General features: G+C 31.9%; 1 protein-coding gene across 1 annotated transcript in view; it reads right to left on the minus strand.

Annotated features, from left to right (window-relative positions):
• LOC134708400 (uncharacterized) overlaps positions 1–20,599 on the minus strand; it is a 77,069-nt gene that overhangs the window by 24,934 nt on the left and 31,536 nt on the right. The window contains exons 10-22 of the mRNA XM_063568898.1: positions 19,454–19,528; positions 19,183–19,206; positions 11,850–11,931; positions 10,988–11,061; positions 8,936–8,993; positions 7,317–7,388; positions 5,842–5,864; positions 4,373–4,477; positions 3,536–3,751; positions 2,091–2,324; positions 1,408–1,575; positions 614–847; positions 95–310 (exon numbers count right to left, since the gene is read on the minus strand). Of these exons, the coding sequence (XP_063424968.1) occupies positions 95–310; positions 614–847; positions 1,408–1,575; positions 2,091–2,324; positions 3,536–3,751; positions 4,373–4,477; positions 5,842–5,864; positions 7,317–7,388; positions 8,936–8,993; positions 10,988–11,061; positions 11,850–11,931; positions 19,183–19,206; positions 19,454–19,528 (1,581 nt within the window). The remainder of the gene's footprint in view (positions 1–94; positions 311–613; positions 848–1,407; positions 1,576–2,090; positions 2,325–3,535; positions 3,752–4,372; positions 4,478–5,841; positions 5,865–7,316; positions 7,389–8,935; positions 8,994–10,987; positions 11,062–11,849; positions 11,932–19,182; positions 19,207–19,453; positions 19,529–20,599) is intronic.

A 20,599-nucleotide genomic window follows, 5' to 3' on the forward strand; every position in this document is an offset into this window, starting at 1 on the left:
TTTGTGAAAGAGATGATAGTAAAAGAAAGAAAGACAGATTTTTCTTCAAATCATCAGTGATATTTAGTGTTGCTTTGCTGTGCACAAAAGTAACCTTATTGGTATCCAATGTTGTAGATTTACGGAGTATAGTGCCATCAGATGATCTCTGAGCATTACCATAACCTTTCCCCCATGGACTCTGAACTCGTTCCCTGTTCAGGCTAGGACTGTCAGGACTCATTTGCCCATCTTCTGGTGTTGTTTCACCTCCATATACAAGTAATGATGGTTCATATGACCTTGTTGGTCCTTTTAAATTGCCTATAGGCTGTTATAAACATAAAAAGCTATTTAACTTGAATCGATTGTTTTTCTCAAAGTGAACTTGTATTTTGACATTAACCTTAACAACAAATTTGTTTATAAAAACGAATATTTAACATTACCGGTATATCTTTAAAAAAAAGTTTGCAAAAAAATGAAAGTATAACTTTATCATGATGTCTCTTAAAATTGTGTGTATTACAATATGTCATGCAAAGAACTTTTATCTTCATATTTACTTAGAAAGTATGAAAGTACTTGTAAAAGAGAAGACTGAAAATATCCATGCAGACATGAATTCTGTCACCTTATTTGCATTGAGAGTAGCCATTTTTCTGGGAACATTTCCAAGGTCATCCCTTTTGGGATTTCCATAACCCTGTCCATATGGAAAGTAGTCCTCTTTGTTGTTTACAGTGGGTCTGTTGGAATGCAGCTTTATTTCTGGAGTATGGTTTCTCCTTGGAGAAACAGTGAGTCCTTGAGTTGGATTGTAAGTTCCCTTTTTCCTCTCTGTATTGGGACCATTAGCATCTATTGGCTATTTGAAAATTGTACTGCATTATTGAATGTGATTTTTTTTCTTCTAAACACTTTACTTTCTTTTACTTTGTGAATTGATTTTGATAACAAACTGGGTAAATTTAAATTTATTCTCTTGAAATTAAAAGCTAAAAGAAAGAATAAATGGGAATCTATGAAAATGAGTACATATAATTATCATAATGTTATAGATATTTTTTTTCAATTAAAATCTTGAAGGTTTAAGTTTTTTTCCATTTTTTTTCCAGAGTGCAAATCCAACACACAAAATTGTGTATAAAACATTCATGCAAAGGTCTATCCCATCATGCATAAAACCTTTTCTTGAGTCAACCCATAATGCAACAGCAAAATACACAAATGAGAAAATAGAAATATATTTCATTTTGAATTCATCCTCAAGATAAGAAATAAAATAATCACTTTAAATAACTTAAAACAAAATAACAAAATAACAAATAAACAAATAAACAGAGAAAAACAAAAAAATTTAAACTAAAAATCCTTGAACTTAAAACAAAAATTACAATCCATGCCAACACTTAAGTTGCTCTTCACCTTATTTTTATCAAGTGACATTGATTTCTTTGCAATCACATTTCCGTCACTGTCATACTGCTGGTTACCAACCCCCTTACCCCAGGGACTACCAGGACGAAATGGTATCCTCATGTCTCTGTTTATATTGGTTTCTGGGGTACCTTCTCTGGCTGTAAGCTCTCCAAACTATATAATCCAAATAATATTTTTATATACTGTGGATTCATTTATTTTCGTGGGAACCAATTTTCGTGGATTGATGAAAACTCACATATTCGTGGATATGTAAATTTGTTGTTTTGGCAAATTCTGCATACATTCCTATAGAAAATCTGTATTTCGTTGAACATTCAAATTTGTGGTTCCCCTGTCCCCACGAAATCCACGAAAATTGGTATCCAACGAATATTAATGAATCCACAGTATATTTTAAGGTTTTTTACTATAATAGCCTACTTTTATTTCGAATTACAAATAACTATGATTTCAAGCAATTTTTTCTTTAAATTTGTAAAAAAATAACAAGTTAATAATTACTTAACAATTTAAGTTAAAACCAAACACTGTTAATTCACTTTGATCTTGTAATACTTAAAAAAGTAGTTTTTATGACAAAAAAACCTAAATGGAAATGATTTAATAATGAAGGCAAATTTTATGATCAGGCAATTAACAACATTGAAGATGGTGCTCTATTTCACCTTTTTCTTTTCTAGCAGAGATGATCTAGGTTGTAATTTTCCGTCGTCATTCCTCTGTGGATTTCCGATGCCATATCCCCAACGAGGAGAGCCAGAATTGTTCGACCAGTCAATTTTGTTTTCATGGTTCAGACTGACTACAGGTGAAGCTGCCTTATCACGTTTGATGACTTTATGATCATTAGGCACTATATTTTTCCTCATTTTTGGACTAGAATCAGTTTGGTCTTTCGGCTGCTTTGCAGCAAAAATATCAAAGTCACAATAGATTGTCATTGACAATATCAAACTAATTATTTATGCATATCAGTATAATAAAAAAATATGTTTTTTTCCTATTCTTACTCAAATCTATCTGAGACAATGTTAAAAGTTTTCAAACTTGATATTCAAATTTACTTTTTTTTATCCTTCATTAAATTTGTAAAAAAAATAATACAACTTTTTTTTATCCTTCATTAAATTTGTAAAAAAAATAATACAAGTGTTCAACAATGAGTTTCTCAAAGAAATCTTAGTATTAAACTATAAGATTCTAAAATCAAATTTACATGTCAAAATGTTTTTTTTTGTTTTGTTTTTTTCTCTTTTTCTGAAGTTATACATAAAAGAAAGTATTTTGTGACAGAAACAGAGGGTTAATTGGAACAATCATGCAAGTACAAGGAGAATAACTTATGTGCATGATGCATTATCAAATGCAAAGATTGCTCTGGCAGATCTTTGGAAGAATCTCTTACATTTATTGCTGCTTTTTAGCACTCCTGACTATTTCATGGTGGCTAGTTTTTATTGGGGGAAGAATAAAAAATACCCTGACATTCACAAGAAAAAGTAGCAATCCTTATCAATTAAGATTGGATTCAAACACACCTTGCCTTAGCAGGGTAAAAGCAATTCACAACCTCTGTTATTTGTTTTCTTAAACTGCAAATTCCTAATGCTTGAAAATCTACACAAGTAAATAACTTTGTAACAGGACAAAGGTATTTGACAATATTTTTTTCAAGTTAAAGGGTGACAAAGACAGAAAAGTATGTGCAAATTTACAAATTGGCAAAACAACGGGTAACAGGTAGAAACTGTGCTTCATCTTATTTTCATAACTCATTCAAGTAATGAGGGCCAATTTCATGTTAAAGAAATGTTTCCCTCAAGGAGCATTTCAAGCAAAAATATTTAGATTAGTTTTTATCTCAAAAGAAAGTACTGAAAGCTTATGAAAAAAAATAAGTTGAATTTAGCCTGATTTTACTATAACTGGAAGTTTTTTAAATACAACATCGTTTAAATCAACTATCATAGAAATACTTCAGCCAAGTTAAAAAAATATGTTAACAGCTTAGGCATATTTCTCCTGTAAGCAGTATCTTAATTCAGTCATGTGCAAAATTTAGCATTCTCAGAGTACACAACAACATGTTTACAATGACAATATATGTCACCTTATTGGTATCTAATGTCGATTTCCTCCCCTTAACATTCCCATTTCTGTCCCTCTCTGGATGGCCATAACCTTTGCCAAAAGGGCTATAACGTCCCGTAGATATACGATGATCTCGTGTAATATTTGTTACTGGTACCCTATTTTCCTTTGATTTTACACTATTTGGGTCATTGTGCTTGCTACTTTTATGGATAAAAGGGCCAGTAAAGTTGGACTGCAAAACAAGGAATTTAGTTAATATGTTGATACAAAATATTGGTATGAAAAAAACCACATATAATTCATAAAAACATGTTACAAAAAAAATGTCAAATGAAACTAAACAATATAAGGATTGTTACCATTATGTGAACCTGTATACATAGTATATTCTTCAATACATTCATAGATTATATGTGTAAAAAAATTATATCTTATAGTGACAACATAAACCCAGTATTTATGAAAAATAGTATTCAATATACATGTATATACATTTAATAACAACACATTTAAGTACTATCATGTTCATTATCCATTCCCCTCAGTTAAAAACAACAAAAAACAATATTGGTATGGTTATACAAGGTTAAATCATGCAAATCTATGTTAATGTACTATTTCCCCACATATTATGTCATGGTCAAACATCAAGACAGCATGCACCATGTCCGAATATCCACTTTAACCCTTATTAAATAACACTCTTCACCGAGTTTGCCATAAAGCAAATTATCTTCTCAGACAGAGCATTAATTGTACTCGACACTGAAAAATATTATAAGCTTTTCCCTCCCCTTTTGTCATGCAAATTCCAACCAATTATAACATTTAAAAAATTGTGTGCATTTTTCACCTTTTTCTTGTCCTTTTCTAGTGCATTTGGACGTGGCTTGACCCTTCCGTCAGCCAACCTGTCTGCATTCCCGTACCCTTTTCCCCAGGGGTCATATGTATCCTTCTGAATGACAGAGTGAAAGAAAGAATAAAGAAAGAGAAAGAAAGAAATAGAAAGATGATATAATGATATTCAACATACAAAACAATCATGTGAAAACACGTTTAAATAAATATACTTTTAAAATTCTCACATGTTGATATGCAAGAATTAAAATAAACTAGCTAACACCAGGGCACTTGGTCATAAAGCTTTACTCAGTACTACTAATTGGAGTACAAGACTTGTACTAAAAACACCAAATCCAGTGTTTTGATTGGATGAATTCTGAGACTGGATACAAAAATCACTTTCCAAATCTCTATGACCCCAAGGCCTGACTGATCTGTCTTATCATGCACCATTTTGTTATGATTTCAATTCATTAAAATATTTCAGTAGGAACTAATATAAGGTTTAAGATTAAAAGAAAATACAGTTATTTTTTAAAACATGCTTTTAGGTTTAGTTATAATTATGAAATTTTTGTTGTTGAGATTAAGATTTTTTTCCAGCTATTCAATTCTTTTATTAATCTTTTTATAACTTTATTAGATTCACACAAGTTGTCTCATGCATTGTATGAGATATTATCTCATGCTCTTACCGATGACAAGGAAGTACCACCAGAAGTTGATACAATGCTTAATTTACCAGAAACACTGGTTTTTGAGGTGGCAGCACTAGATTTCTGTGATGCCTAAACAAGCATTTTAAATTACCATATATATTTTTGCTATAATTTGTTGTTTAAAATTCCAACAGAATTTTTAAATTGAGAGAAGATTTTTAATAAAGGATAACTCCATATATTCATTTATATTATAAATTAATAAAATTAATAATGTAACTTTCATTTTCGTTTTGCAAAAGAATATTGTAATTTTCTTCATCTAAATATTAATAAGCAGTTTAAATATATTTTTTTTTATAATAATTCAATAGTTCCAATTTTTATAATAAAGAAAGCTGATTTGTTACTTCAGTTCATTATTTTTAATGAAACACATGCTTGAACTTACTTTTTGGGGTGATGATGGTTTACTCATCTTGGGTGATAACCCACTGATTTTCTATATAATTAATAAATATTATTATTCACTTGTTTGCAGAGGCAACTTAAATTTTCATGCTGTACAAGTTGTATTTTTAACAGCTAATTTATGCATGAAATTAAATTCCATATTAAAGAATAAAGCAATTCCATATGTTTTCTGATTTTCTTTCCACAGGAAAAAATGCTGCAATTACCTAGTGGAAGTACTATATACTGGACAAACTAAAATAAGTATAGGAGGGTCTATTTCATGTTCAAGCAGGATAAGGGCTAGGTTTTGTAATCAAACCCAGTACAAATATAAAATATATATAGAAATGTTCTACGTTACCTCTCTTCTCTCTGTGAATGATTCTGAAAATGTAAAACACAAAAAGTTAATGCATGTATTTACTTTTAAACAATTTGTTATATTTACATGAAAGGAAAAAACTGTCAAATTGTTATATGTACAGTGCTAATCAAAGACAGCTTTCTCTAATTATATGACAAACATGGTAACTGTGAATAATTAGTAAAAAATGTGTTATTCAATTATATACATATCAGTAACAAAGAAATGCTTTGGTGTGATAAGCTAAAAAAAAACCATCATGTCTTTTAACCTGGATAATTCTAAAATTTAACCATGAGTTTTTTTTTTGACAACATTAGTAAAGTTCAACTAAAGATATATTTTTTAAAAAGACAACAAAAAAGAAAATCCTTGTATCCTTTAGTTCCCTACATCAACCTCATTTAGTCTCTGGTAGATAGTTTTCTTGTAGGCAATCAGTTTAGGGGCCAGCTGAAGGACGCCTCCCGGTGCGGTAATTTCTCGCTACATTGAAGACCTGATGGTGACCTTCTGCTGTTGTTTTTTTCTACGGTCAAGTTGTTGTCTCTTTGACACATTTCCCATTTCCATTCTCAATTTTAATCATACCACATCTCCATATTTTCAATATATTCAGAGAGAGAGAAAAAAAGAGAAAAACACCAGGACTTAATCTCAGTAACTGTTCATGTATTTTGGAATGATCTTTTCGGGCCAATTTGGGAAGAAATTTAGAATTCATAAGTCACTTAGGATTGAAAATTTAGGGACTAAGAAAATGAGATATTCAAAACAATCACCAGAGAATGATAGCAGAAATACAGTTCTTTTATAACCCTTGTAGTAAATGAACTTTAGTCTTGAACAGCCATTTTGATCTTAACATTATCAGAAAAGTCTGACTCTAAAAACTTTGTCTTGCTTTAGAGAGTTTAAGTTGTTTTTCTTATCATCAATTTAGGGACAACATCAAAAGATTGATGTAGGATAAGATAAAAAAAACTTAAATCAAATAGTTTGGGGTGGGGTGGGGGTCAACAATACTGCAAGTTTTGTTAATCTAAAATCAATTTTGCATAAATCCCTATTGGTCAATCAATTTTTCCCAAATTAAGTTAAGAGGGTGTGTGTGGGGGTCAGTGAAAAAACTATGTTAATTAAGTTTTTTATACTTCATTGAACTTTTTATGTCATCCCTTACATGTTCTGTTAAGACAATTGCTGGCAGTCAATACAGTACAGTACAGATTTGTACCACTAAACTACTGAGATGTCAAATAATAGACTGAACAGATCTTTAATTGGCTGCCAGTAATGTGGTTTAACAGTACTGAATTTACTACAGTGAAAAAGTCTGAAAATTGATTGAAACAACTTTTTATATAAGTATTTTAGGACCTGTTCAGATCAAAATGGCAATTTTATTTCAAAATTTATTTACGAGAGAGCTAGTCAGATTATCTTATGGAGTATGGGACTGTCAGACTTACTTCTGGCCTGTATTCTCAACATTTCTAGCGTGTTTGTGCAATGGTACATCTTTTTTTTAGTTATAATGCTACCTGTGATTACAGAAAGAAAGAAAGAGAAAGAAAGAGAGAAAAGCAAGAAAAGAGATTAGTAATGATAGTACAGAATAAAAGAAACATATCTAGATAATAAAGGACAAAATCAGAGGAGTTGGTTGTTTTTTTCCTGGTAAAAACATAATGGACATTAAAGTTTTTAGAAAAAACACAAAAGCAGAAATAGCAAAAGCTATAAATTACTTTACAACAGAACTACAGATGAACTCAGTGCACCAGAAGGGTGTTATCCTCAATTTGTTTTATCTCATGAATAGATTATTTTTTTTAAAATTATAGATTATCGTTGATCATCTCAACGATATTGATTTTCTCGCTTGAGGTGGGACGGCGAGAGCCAGAAAGGCATTCGGGTTGAGATGACCAATGATAATCTGTTTATCGCTATTTTACCTATGACAATGTTGTCAATTTCATGTCAATTTCGTTAGCAATGCCACATGCCTGCTTAGTTTCTAGCGATAATTTTCCATCTCAAGCGAGTAGCATGATAAATTATCACAAAAAAGATCAAAGGAAAAATGCACAAAATAGCGATAATAATAACTATCTCCCTATTTTTAGTATTTCTATATCAAATTCAGAATAAAATTTATGATATTTTGTGAACACAGAAAATTTTGAAAAGAGTCATGAGCAAAAAACCTATTGTATTGGTGTTCATATGAGGTCCAGCTTGCTGAAATGTTACCCATTATTTTTCTATTACAATAGACCAACAGTTTCTAATCAGAGGCTCTCTGGTTTGCAGAATAGAGTTAGATGTGAAGTACAATGTATAAAACTGAAAAAGACTAAAGAGGCAAGCTTAGAAGAAGAAAGATATGAGAAGACCTGTTTCAAAGAAAACATGTTATACGATAAGAGAAAGATAGTTCTAATTGTTCGGAAGTATATAGTACAAGACATTATTATTGCAGAGTTTGATAGCTAATAGAAATGCAACATTAATTTTAATGAAAAAGCAGAAATACATTTATGGCAAATAACCAATAGAAACTTAATTGGGAAGAAAATAAGATGTAGGGTAAACATCGATTGACAAAAAGCAATCAATTTTTTTTTAAAGTTTTTATTTATGCAACACCCATCTTGTCCCAATTTTATAAATAGTCAGACATGTTTTAACAGTTCCAAAGTTAACAATACATTGGCTAATTTTTGGGGCATTATTTACCGGATATAAGTAAAGGATTTACTGTCATTCAAATTCTATATGCATTTTTCTTGTCTAATAACTAAATGCTAATAAAGCCTAATATATTTATAGAACGTTTTAGATTACATAAATGATTTGATTTATATTAGAAAGAAGGCCAGAACAGTTCCACTGGTGGCGTCTAGTTTAATGAGGTTCTTTAATTCTTTTTTTTTTTAATTTTCAAACCAAGGTACTCATTTAATATTCTGAAAAGTGTGGTGGTAAATATGGTAAAATCTAGATGTTGCAAAAAATATCCGCAAAAACTTAAAGCTGGTCTTATTTAAAGTCAAAGAAACAAATATGCAAAAAATGTCTGTACCTGAAGTAGTTCTATTTGGAGCTCCTCCTCCAGGTTTTCCAAACTGGTCAGTTTTCAACTAGAAAATAAATAAAACGTTATACATTTTTTACATGTTCATTGAGAATTACTGTCATTCAAATTTTATATGCATTTTTCTTGTCTATTGTTTTATTTATTTTTACAATTGAGTGATCATATCTTTATATTTGTAAAAATATATATCTTTTGCCTTTAGTATTGATGTAAAACAATTTTAGATTGTTGTGTTTCAACATATGCCAAAAGATAAACATTTGTCAAAGCAACAGATAATGTATTGCTGTTCTTCTTCTAACGTTTACTGTAAAGTCTTCAACAATACCTAAAAAAACTGATACCTTGACTAAAGATTATAAATTTGTTTGGGAAAAAGGGAACCAGGGCCAAAATATTTACAAGTAGCCATTTTTATTTTAGTGTAATAATCAAATCCAAGGTTGAAAATAAGGACTTATTGGCTTAATCAAGAAATATATATTAAAACAAATAACTGTTTCAATTTCTAGTGAATATGGACAAAATTTTCCATAACCATTTTTATTTTTATCATAAAATTTAATTTGAATGAAAGACTGTATAAAATAATATTTCTATCTAAAGATGTTAAGTCAATCCAAAGGTCAAAAAAGGGGATAGTTACCAGATAGTATCATGCAACATAAAACAATATTAAAATTATTTCTTTTTTTACTGAATATTTAAAAAGGGATAGTATAAAAAAATACCAACCAATCCTTTTTTGTTGATATTACATTCAATGGCAGCACATTAACATTATTTTTTTTAAATTCATATACATGTAACAGAAATAGTAATAATTTTTATAAATCAATAATTTACTTTAAAAAATGATCAATAATAAAACACAATACCTTAGTTTCTACTTCCATTTTAAGAGAATATTCCCATAAATATTTTCAAGACTAACTCCAAGTGAACAACACAAACACACTAAATATTTGTTTTAATATTTTGTTATTATTAACAAACATTATAAAATACCAAAACATGTGCCGACATGATTAATCTTTCATTAAATCTTTCAGATAATCCCCCTTTCAACTAATGTAATTACCGTAATTTCACAATTTTTCAACCAATTTAATTAATTTGCTAATTTTTATTAATGAAGTCTACTAACTTTATTTTATGAATAAAATCTATAAAAAAGTTTCAAAATATATAATCTTTTTATTATAATTTAGCTAGAACTAAATTTTGTAAAAAAAAAGCATTTATAAGTTGATTTCAATGAAAATCTGCAATTTTGAGCACATATGAATATTAGATTTAAGCAAATCTTCACATGGTTATAAATGTTTGTATACTAAATATATATTAAGTATTAAACCTTTATTCCAAGTGGGGGTGCTCTAATTAGAAAGGAATCATACATACATTTACAGAACAGGTAGGGTTGTATGCCATAAAAAAAACTTACAATTTTCAGTATTAACTTTTAAAATAGTTTGTGTGTATCTTAAATGGATTAGGAAGAAATAAATAATCAGTATTTTTTTTTAATCCTTTATTTCAAGCTTTTATCTATTTAAGGCCTTTGAATTGATCAAAATGCCATAAAATGTATCAAGAATAATGGATAACTTGACAAGGAAATAATCAAATTTTCATGTAAAAGACATATTTTTGGTGTATTAAGTAGGAAAGGCACACAGAAAAAAGGAAGGTGGAATGAGGTACGACAGCACACTATTTTTTTTTAATTTCATCTCACCATGCAAACATTTTTTAATTGACTTTATCCTAAAAAACACAACCAATCCCATAATCTGAACAAAAACAGCCTTTTGATAACCTTTTCTAAACATTTTTGGAAAAGCATCAGTCCCAATGAAAAAGAAACATATTGCTGTTGTCAGCATTTCTAGTGTCAAAGTAAAAAGCACATACCTCAGATGGCACACCATGCATTTAGAATGTGAAGAAATGTCCTAAAACTGCATCAGTGCTGTTAATAGTGTATATAAATGTCACATCTATTTTTTCATTAAATCAATACATTACATTTACCGTTTCCAATTCTCTCTGTAAGTTATCTAATCTATCCTCTTGTCGACGTAATTCTTGATCATTTTTCTGTTTTGCTGAAGAAGAATGTCATATTTCAAATGAAAAATATAGAAATAAATAATTTATGTAAGTATAATATCAAGGAGAAAGCAACCAGACCCCCCCCCCCAAAAAAAAAAATAATCTAAAGAGTTTAACATTTGGTCTTCGACTATTTTATTTGTATTTAGTTTTTGGAAAATAACATTGTTTCATCTATTTTCATGGTAAATGATAAAAACAACTTGTCTTCAACAAGATTTTAGAATCAATATGTTTTTAGCATATGGTCAATCTGAAAGAGCATTAACCATAGTTTAAAAAATAACAATTTTGTGATATTTTAATGATTTTATTTTTATTTTTTCTAGCAAACAATTTTCATAAAAATGTTTTTGTTACAATACATTCTTGATCAGTTTTCCATCAACTTTTTAAATTGTATTAATTTACTATGACCAAACTTAAAGTACCACAATAAAAATTGCATAAAGAAAACAATTTCACTTGCTAAATTCTTGCACCTGCTTACCCTCTGTCAACGTATGCATGACATATATTTAACAAACAAATAATTCTTAGTAAAAAATTACACTTGGTACACTGCACTTGTATCATCTTCAATTAAAGGTCATAACTATGTGTGATTTATGTTTGTTTTAAAACTATAGTATCCATGTATATAATATTTATTCTATTTTTTTTGGTGGTGGTGCCAGATAAGTGCTGAATCAAGTTTGTCATTCATATTGTGTAAATGTGATATTGAAACTTGATGATTATTTACTAAAGATATTTTACCATAAACATTTAAGCCTCTTACCTAATTCTTGATGGTATTTTTCTTGCTCTCCCCTATCTTCATTATACCGGAAACGTTCCTCAACAGCTTGTCTGTCTTTTTCCTGAAACCGGATCAGCATATCTCCAATCACTGATGTTTTAATATTACCAGATTCAGTTCTTAACGGAGCTCCACCTCCAGGTTTCCCAAAAGATTCAACAAAGGGTCGATAGATGGGTCGATAGTAGTAAGGTGCATGCTGGGAGTGAAAGAGAAGCAAAGAAACGAAAAGAAAGACATGAAAATGAAATGATAGATGTGCTGCAAAAAGAAAGACAAAGAGGTTAACCAAGACAAAAGAATAGCAAAGCAGACAGAGAAAGAAAGTGTTGAAGTAGTTGTGGTTTTGACAGTTTTTGTTTAATACAAAGAAAAAGATTTTTTAAATTTTTTTTCCTGAATAAAATTTAAATTTTGTACAGAATTGAAAAAAAATCAACTTGATTTTTACCAATTTACAAACAACTGATTTTGACTTGGATCATCTGATAACAGTGTTACTTCTTATATCCTTTTCAAAAACAACCACAACTACAGCCATACAAAAGTATTAAGAGCAGGTGTTTTTTAAGTATGAAAATATAGTGAGAAAGGCAGTGAGTAAAGAGACAGTTTGGAGTATTCAAGTTGACAAAAAGAAATACCAGCCCCTTGAGCTTCATTAGCAAACCCACTAGAAATACCTGCCCCTTGAGCTTCATTAGCAAACCCACAAGAAATACCAGCCCCTTGAGCTTCATTAGCAAACCCACTAGAAATACCAGCCCCTTGAGCTTCATAAGCAAACCCACAAGAAATACCAGCCCCTTGAGCTTCATTAGTAAACCCACAAGAAATACCAGCCCCTTGAGCTTCATTAGCAAACCCACTAGAAATACCAGCCCATTGAGCTCCATTAGCAAACCCACTAGAAATACCTGCCCCTTGAGCTTCATTAGCAAACCCACAAGAAATACCAGCCCCTTGAGCTTCATTAGCAAACCCACTAGAAATACCAGCCCATTGAGCTTCATAAGCAAACCCACTAGAAATACCAGCCCATTGAGCTTCATAAGCAATCCCACAAGAAATACCAGCCCCTTGAGCTTCATTAGCAATCCCACAAGAAATACCAGCCCATTGAGCTTCATTAGCAATCCCACAAGAAATACCAGCCCCTTGAGCTTCATTAACAATCCCACAAGAAATACCAGCCCATTGAGCTTCATTAGCAAACCCACTAGAAATACCAGCCTCTTGAGCTTCATTAGCAAACCCACAAGAAATACCAGCCCCTTGAGCTTCATTAGCAATCCCACAAGAAATACCAACCCCTTGAGCTTCATTAGCAAACCCACTAGAAATACCAGCCCCTTGAGCTTCATTAGCAATCCCACAAGAAATACCAACCCCTTGAGCTTCATTAGCAAACCCACTAGAAATACCAGCCCCTTGAGCTTCATTAGCAAACCCACAAGAAATACCAACCCCTGGATCTTCATTAGCAAACCCACTAGAAATACCAGCCCCTTGAGCTTCATTAACAAACCCACTAGAAAAACCAACCCCTTGAGCTTCATTAGCAAACCCACTAGAAATACCAACCCCTTGAGCTTCATTAGCAAACCCACTAGAAATACCAGCCCCTTGAGCTTCATTAGCAAACCCACTAGAAATACCAACCCCTTGAGCTTCATTAGCAAACCCACTAGAAATACCAGCCCCTTGAGCTTCATTAGCAAACCCACTAGAAATACCAACCCCTTGAGCTTCATTAGCAAACCCACTAGAAATACCAGCCCCATGAGCTTCATTAGCAATCCCACAAGAAATACCAGCCCATTGAGCTTCATTAGCAATCCCACAAGAAATACCAGCCCCTTGAGCTTCATTAACAAACCCACAAGAAATACCAGCCCCTTGAGCTTCATTGGCAAACCCACTAGAAATACCAGCCCCTTGAGCTTCATTAGCAAACCCACTAGAAATACCAGCCCCTTGAGCTTCATTCGCAAACCCACAAGAAATACCAGCCCCTTGAGCTTCATAAGCAAACCCACTAGAAATACCAACCCCTTGAGCTTCATTAGCAAACCCACTAGAAATACCAGCCCCATGAGCTTCATTAGCAATCCCAAAAGAAATACCAGCCCATTGAGCTTCATTAGCAATCCCACAAGAAATACCAGCCCCTTGAGCTTCATTAACAAACCCACAAGAAATACCAGCCCCTTGAGCTTCATTAGCAAACCCACTAGAAATACCAGCCCCTTGAGCTTCATTAGCAAACCCACTAGAAATACCAGCCCCTTGAGCTTCATTAGCAAACCCACAAGAAATACCAGCCCCTTGAGCTTCATTAGCAATCCCACAAGAAATACCAGCCCCTTGAGCTTCATTAACAAACCCACAAGAAATACCAGCCCCTTGAGCATCATTAGCAAACCCACTAGAAATACCAGCCCCTTGAGCTTCATTAGCAAACCCACAAGAAATACCAGCCCCTTGAGCTTCATTAGCAAACCCACAAGAAATACCAGCCCCTTGAGCTTCATTAGCAAACCCACAAGAAATACCAGCCCTTGAGCTTCATTAGCAAACCCACTAGAAATACCAGCCCCTTGAGCTTCATTAGCAAACCCATAAGAAATACCAGCTCCTTGAGCTTCATTAGCAAACCCACTAGAAATACCAGCCCATTGAGCTCCATTAGCAAACCCACTAGAAATACCAGCCCATTGAGCTTCATTAACAAACCCACTAGAAATACCAACCCCTTGAGCTTCATTAGCAATCCCACAAGAAATACCAGCCCCTAGAGCTTCATTAGTAAACTCACAAGAAATACCAGCCCCTTGAGCTTCATTAGCAAACCCGCAAGAAATATCTGCCCCTTGAGCTCCATTAGCAAACCCACAAGAAATACCAGCCCCTTGAGCTTCATTAGTAAACCCACAAGAAATACAAGCCCCTTGAGCTTCATTAGCAAACCCACAAGAAATACCAGCCCCTTGAGCTTCATTAGTAAACCCACAAGAAATACAAGCCCCTTGAGCTTCATTAGCAAACCCACAAGAAATATCTGCCCCTTGAGCTTCATTAGCAAACCCACAAGAAATACCAGCCCCTTGAGCTTCATTAGCAAACCCACAAGAAATACCAGCCCCTTGAGCTTCATTAGCAATTCCACAAGAAATACCAGCCCCTTGAGCTTCATTAGCAAACCCACTAGAAATACCAGCCCCTTGAGCTTCATTAGCAATCCCACAAGAAATACCAGCCCCTTGAGCTTCATTAGCAAACCCACAAGAAATACCAGCCCCTTGAGCTTCATAAGCAAACCCACAAGAAAAACCAGCCCCTTGAGCTTCATTAGCAAACCCACAAGAAATATCTGCCCCTTGAGCTTCATTAGTAAACCCACAAGAAATACAAGCCCCTTGAGCACTATTTAATTTGCAAACCCACAGGAAATAACAGCCCCTTGAGCTCCATTTGCAAACCCATTAAGGGAAAGGATTTTGTTTTGTTATTCTATAGTAAATGCAAATTTTAATGAGATATTATATTGCTATTCATTGCTTTTATAAATAATAATGATTTTTAATAATTTTCATGTAAATTGTAAATATTCTTAGTGAATTTTGAATTCATGTTTCAGATCTTTTATATAAAAAAATGTTACCTACATAGATACAATTTTCAGTAAATGCTGTTGAAATTCAACCATTCAAATTTGACATAACAAATCCTTTTGTTATAAATTAATTAAAAAAATTATAACATTGGTCATAACTGTCATATTAAAATAAAAGACTGTTATTAAGATACCTCTTCCAAAATATAAGAAAAAAAATCTCAATCATTTCTGATGTTTCTTCGTCAAATACTGCCACATATTCTTAAGATTTAAAGTATTATTCCACAAAAAATATCTGAAGATATCTGACAGAGGAAAGCAGGATTTAAAAGGAAAATTATCAAGAAATATTAAAAAGTGTAAAATTGATATACAAATTGTTGTTGAGAAGGGGGTAAAATCTAATTTTTGAAATTCTATACATGGCTTTTACTAAATGGGAACTTTTTTTTATACTGATATGTTTATAAACAAATTTAACATTGTTTTTCATGACTGAAACATCAAATATCATTGATGACTATCTACCTCGTAACAAAACTCATCCCTTTAATATATAGTAACCATTTCAAACACTAAAAACTAACATTAGTAAACTAGTATATAAATGAAAATGTCATTTTACCAAAAATGTCTGAAAAATTCTATGTAAATCTTCTTTATTCGTAGTAAACAGGGGGACATAAAACTTTTACCAAGTACACAGCCTAGTGATTTGTGCCATATATGACATGCAATTGTTCTTTGAAAATGCTCCAATGGCAAATGTTTATAAAATGCTAGATGATCTAAAATCTTACTGTCAAATAATTTTAATCAAAAAGAAATATGAAAATCATATGAAAAGCTAGATGAAATTTAGTCCCTCATGCACGATGCAAACTATACATTGTGATGACTAATATTGAATGGACCTTGTATAGTATATCTAATGGTGAATGTTTTGATCTTGTCAAGCATGGCAAATGTTGAATAGACCTTGTCAGGCATATCTAATGGTGAATGTTTTGATCTTGTCAAGAATGGCAAATGTTGAATGGACCTTGTCAGGCATATCTAATGGTGAATGTTTTGATCTTGTCAAGCATGGCAAATGTTGAATGGACCTTGTCAGGCATATCTAATGGTGAATGTTTTGATCTTGTCAAGAATGGCAAATGTTGAATGGACCTGGTCAGGCATATCTATTGGTTAATGTTTTGATCTTGTCAAGCATGGCAAATGTTGAATGGACCTTGTCAGGCATATCTAATGGTGAATGTTTTGATCTTGTCAAGAATGGCAAATGTTGAATGGACCTGGTCAGGCATATCTATTGGTTAATGTTTTGATCTTGTCAAGCATGGCAAATGTTGAATGGACCTTGTCAGGCATATCTATTGGTTAATGTTTTGACCTTGTCAAGAATGGCAAATGTTGAATGGACCTTGTCAGGCATATCTAATGGTGAATGTTTTGATCTTGTCAAACATGGCAAATGTTGAATGGACCTTGTCAGGCATATCTAATGGTGAATGTTTTGATCTTGTCAAGCATGGCAAATGTTGAATGGACCTTGTCAGGCATATCTAATGGTGAATGTGTTGATCTTGTCAAGCATGGCAAATGTTGAATGGACCTTGTCAGGCATATCTAATGGTGAATGTTTTGATCTTGTCAAGAATGGCAAATGTTGAATGGACCTGGTCAGGCATATCTATTGGTTAATGTTTTGATCTTGTCAAGCATGGCAAATGTTGAATGGACCTGGTCAGGCATATCTAATGGTGAATGTTTTGACCTTGTCAAGCATGGCAAATGTTGAATTGACCTTTTCAGGCATATCTAATGGTGAATGTTTTGACCTTTTCAAGCATGGCAAATGTTGAATGGACCTTGTCAGGCATATCTATTGGTGAATGTTTTGGCCTTGTCAAGCATGGAAAATGTTGAATGAACCTTGGCAGGCATATCTAATGGTGAATGTTTTGACCTTGTCAAGCATGGCAAATGTTGAATGGACCTTGTCAGGCATATCTAATGGTGAATGTTTTGACCTTGTCAAGCATGGCAAATGTTGAATGGACCTGGTCAGGCATATCTAATGGTGAATGTTTTGACCTTGTCAAGCATGGCAAATGTTGAATGGACCTGGCCAGGCATATCTATTGGTGAATGTTTTGACCTTGTCAAGCATGGCAAATATTGGAATGTGTCGGGCATATCTATATGTGACCTTGTCCAGCATTGGAAATGTTGATAGACCTTGGCAAGCATAATTAATGGTGAATGTGTTGACCTTGTCAAGCATATCTACTGCCTACTGGTGAATATTTTGACCTTGTCAAGCATATCTACTGCCTACTGGTGAATATTTTCACCTTGTCAAGCATATCTACTGCCTACTGGTGAATATTTTGACCTTGTCAAGCATATCTTTTGGTGAGTATTTTAAAAAGAAATATGCTGAAATTTCATGTTTTTTAACAATGATTTCACATTGTTCAACCATGGGTATGCTCAAAGGATCTTTGGCTCTGCATAAATTTTAATCCAGAGGTTTAATGTCATTATTATTCATTGTTATTCAAGAATGGGCTTATGACTATGGCATATGTACTAAGCAAAAAGCTTAATTATAAAATATAAAGTAACATGTTAGACTGTTCATGACAATTTTGGTGAGGAAAGAATGGTATAATGTATAACTATTGCTAAATGCTTCTAGATTGTGACATGTATTAATTGGTGTAGACTACAGTGCAATAATGATTTAAAATACACGTCAAAATAAGTATCTAAAAAGATAAAGCTTTATACCTGATTAATTGAATTATATAAATCAGATTAGTTCAGTCCCTTCCCTTGATTGATCCACTATCTCGCAAGGGCCTGAACTCTTTATATCATGAAACAGTTGTGATGAATCAAGGATTTTTATTCACAATGAATGATTGAGCCAATAAGATACATGTAATAGCGTATGTTATCAAGATTGATTATTCCTGAGCTGATTCTGCATAATGTGTTATGAATACATGTTATAAAGTGAACATGATTTGCAATAATGTCACATGCAAATGAGCTAACCAGTAGGGTGATAAATATGATATTGCACTATTGACTAATATCAGATCTATGCAAATGACCTGACCTCCAGGTTGATAAATATGATATGGCACCATATGATATTGCACTTATATCAGATGCAAATGAGCTGACCTACATGTTAATGCATATGATATTGCACTATATGATGTATGTCTATATAAGACTAATTGCTACATTCGTCCATTTGAAGTGGAACTAATCCAAACATATATCTATATCTGCAGTACAGTGTTTGTAATACCAAAGCATCTTGAATTTTAAGCTCCTGTATCTGTTGGTATCTAGTCATGCTAGTTATCCAATCAAGTTCGTCTGCAGTCAGTGACCTACTGATCTATGTAAATATGCAAATTTTATCATGTATGAGGCACATTTAGGGAAAGCAGTGACTGGAGGGAAAAGGAGGGGTAATTTTTTTAAGGTTAAGAAAATGTTCAATTTGATTTTTTTATCTCACTTTTATAATTAAAGCTTCACTAAAGAAATCAAGACACATTTTAATGCTTGCCAAGTATAACAAAGCACAGTGGAAAAAAATCTACTAATGTCTAGTTCTACACTAAAGAAATTTCTGTTTATCAGTTTAAAATACAAGTCACTTACAAGGGAGGTAACTGGTAATGTATGCTAATAAAATATTAAATTATTTGTAAAATATTAACATAAAATAAAAGTTAAATCTCTTAAAAATAAAATAGAGAAAGTCTACTCATTTGAAAGAAAAGTATTTTAAAAGACATTGAAGATAAAAATTACATGATCTTAAACAAGCTAGGGAGAAGAAAAAATATATAAACTTGCTTCTTGCTAAGAACATTTTAACTCTTTTTTTTCTTTCTTTTTCTTGAGCTTTTTTCTCATTACATACTCTTACCATTCTTTCTCTATAACTTGGTGTTGGACTTCCTTCAAAATCTGTTTCTAAAAACTTCTGTTTTCTGTTATCGGGCTACAATAAGAGAGTTTTATAAATCAAAATAAGTTAAAAGAGTTTACATGCGTTCAACACATCTGCTTGAATCTGTAATAACAAACAATATTTACAATGGTTTAAAAGGTTTTGATAAAAGTGCATGTGGGTTTTTTTCAAGTAAAGAAAGAACATCTTGACATGTGCTATATGGCGATATTATTCCTGAAAATAAATATATATCTAAGCCTTATTATAAAAAGTTATGGACTTTTTCAAAAATTAATTTATTTACCTTACAGTCAATAATCTAGTAATATTTATCCATTAATTTGATATTTGATACAGTTAATTTTTCAACAGTGAAATTTTCTTAATTATTTTAAAATTCACAACACAGAAAGCATTTGTATAGAATAGATTTTATGAGCATTTTGAATATGCTTATCAGTTTAACAAATAAGCTATCTTAGAAGTTGAACATTTAGATATTTTAGTGAAATATTTGTATATATATATGTGCATTACTAAGTTTAATAAACTACACTTTAAGTGCATGAAGGGGAGATAATTTTAATTTCTAATTAGAGAAACTATAGACAGGTAATTTTTATATATAAAGAAGATTATCTAACTTAAAAAAAAAAGTGAAGGCCCTTATAATGTTTTGCTGAAATAGAAAAACAAAACATAAAATACAAAAAAAACATTGAATTTTTCAATAATTATTTTCAGCACAAATTTGATAAGACATTAATTTATGTGGATAAACTTACACGCCAGAAAAGTTTGGTTAGATGCAATATATATGTTTTAAAATAATCTTAATTTTCCTTGTTCCCTTGTTAAATGTTAACTAAGCCAAAGCATAACTAAAAGTCTATATTTTGGCAATGTTGTTTTTATTCTCGTGTTTGGTATTTAAAACAAACAAACAACTACTTTCCATTAATATACATTCAAGTAAACAATCAATTTATTTCCCCACAAGTTCAATAATCCATCTTAAGATTACTCAACTATGTCATATTAAATTCCAGATTAAGTAAGGGTATGGTCAATATCTAGATCTGTATTTGACGTATAAGTTATTATAAATTATTTATCACA

Source organism: Mytilus trossulus, chromosome 2 (assembly GCF_036588685.1).
Source record: "Mytilus trossulus isolate FHL-02 chromosome 2, PNRI_Mtr1.1.1.hap1, whole genome shotgun sequence".
Taxonomy (NCBI): domain Eukaryota; kingdom Metazoa; phylum Mollusca; class Bivalvia; order Mytilida; family Mytilidae; genus Mytilus; species Mytilus trossulus.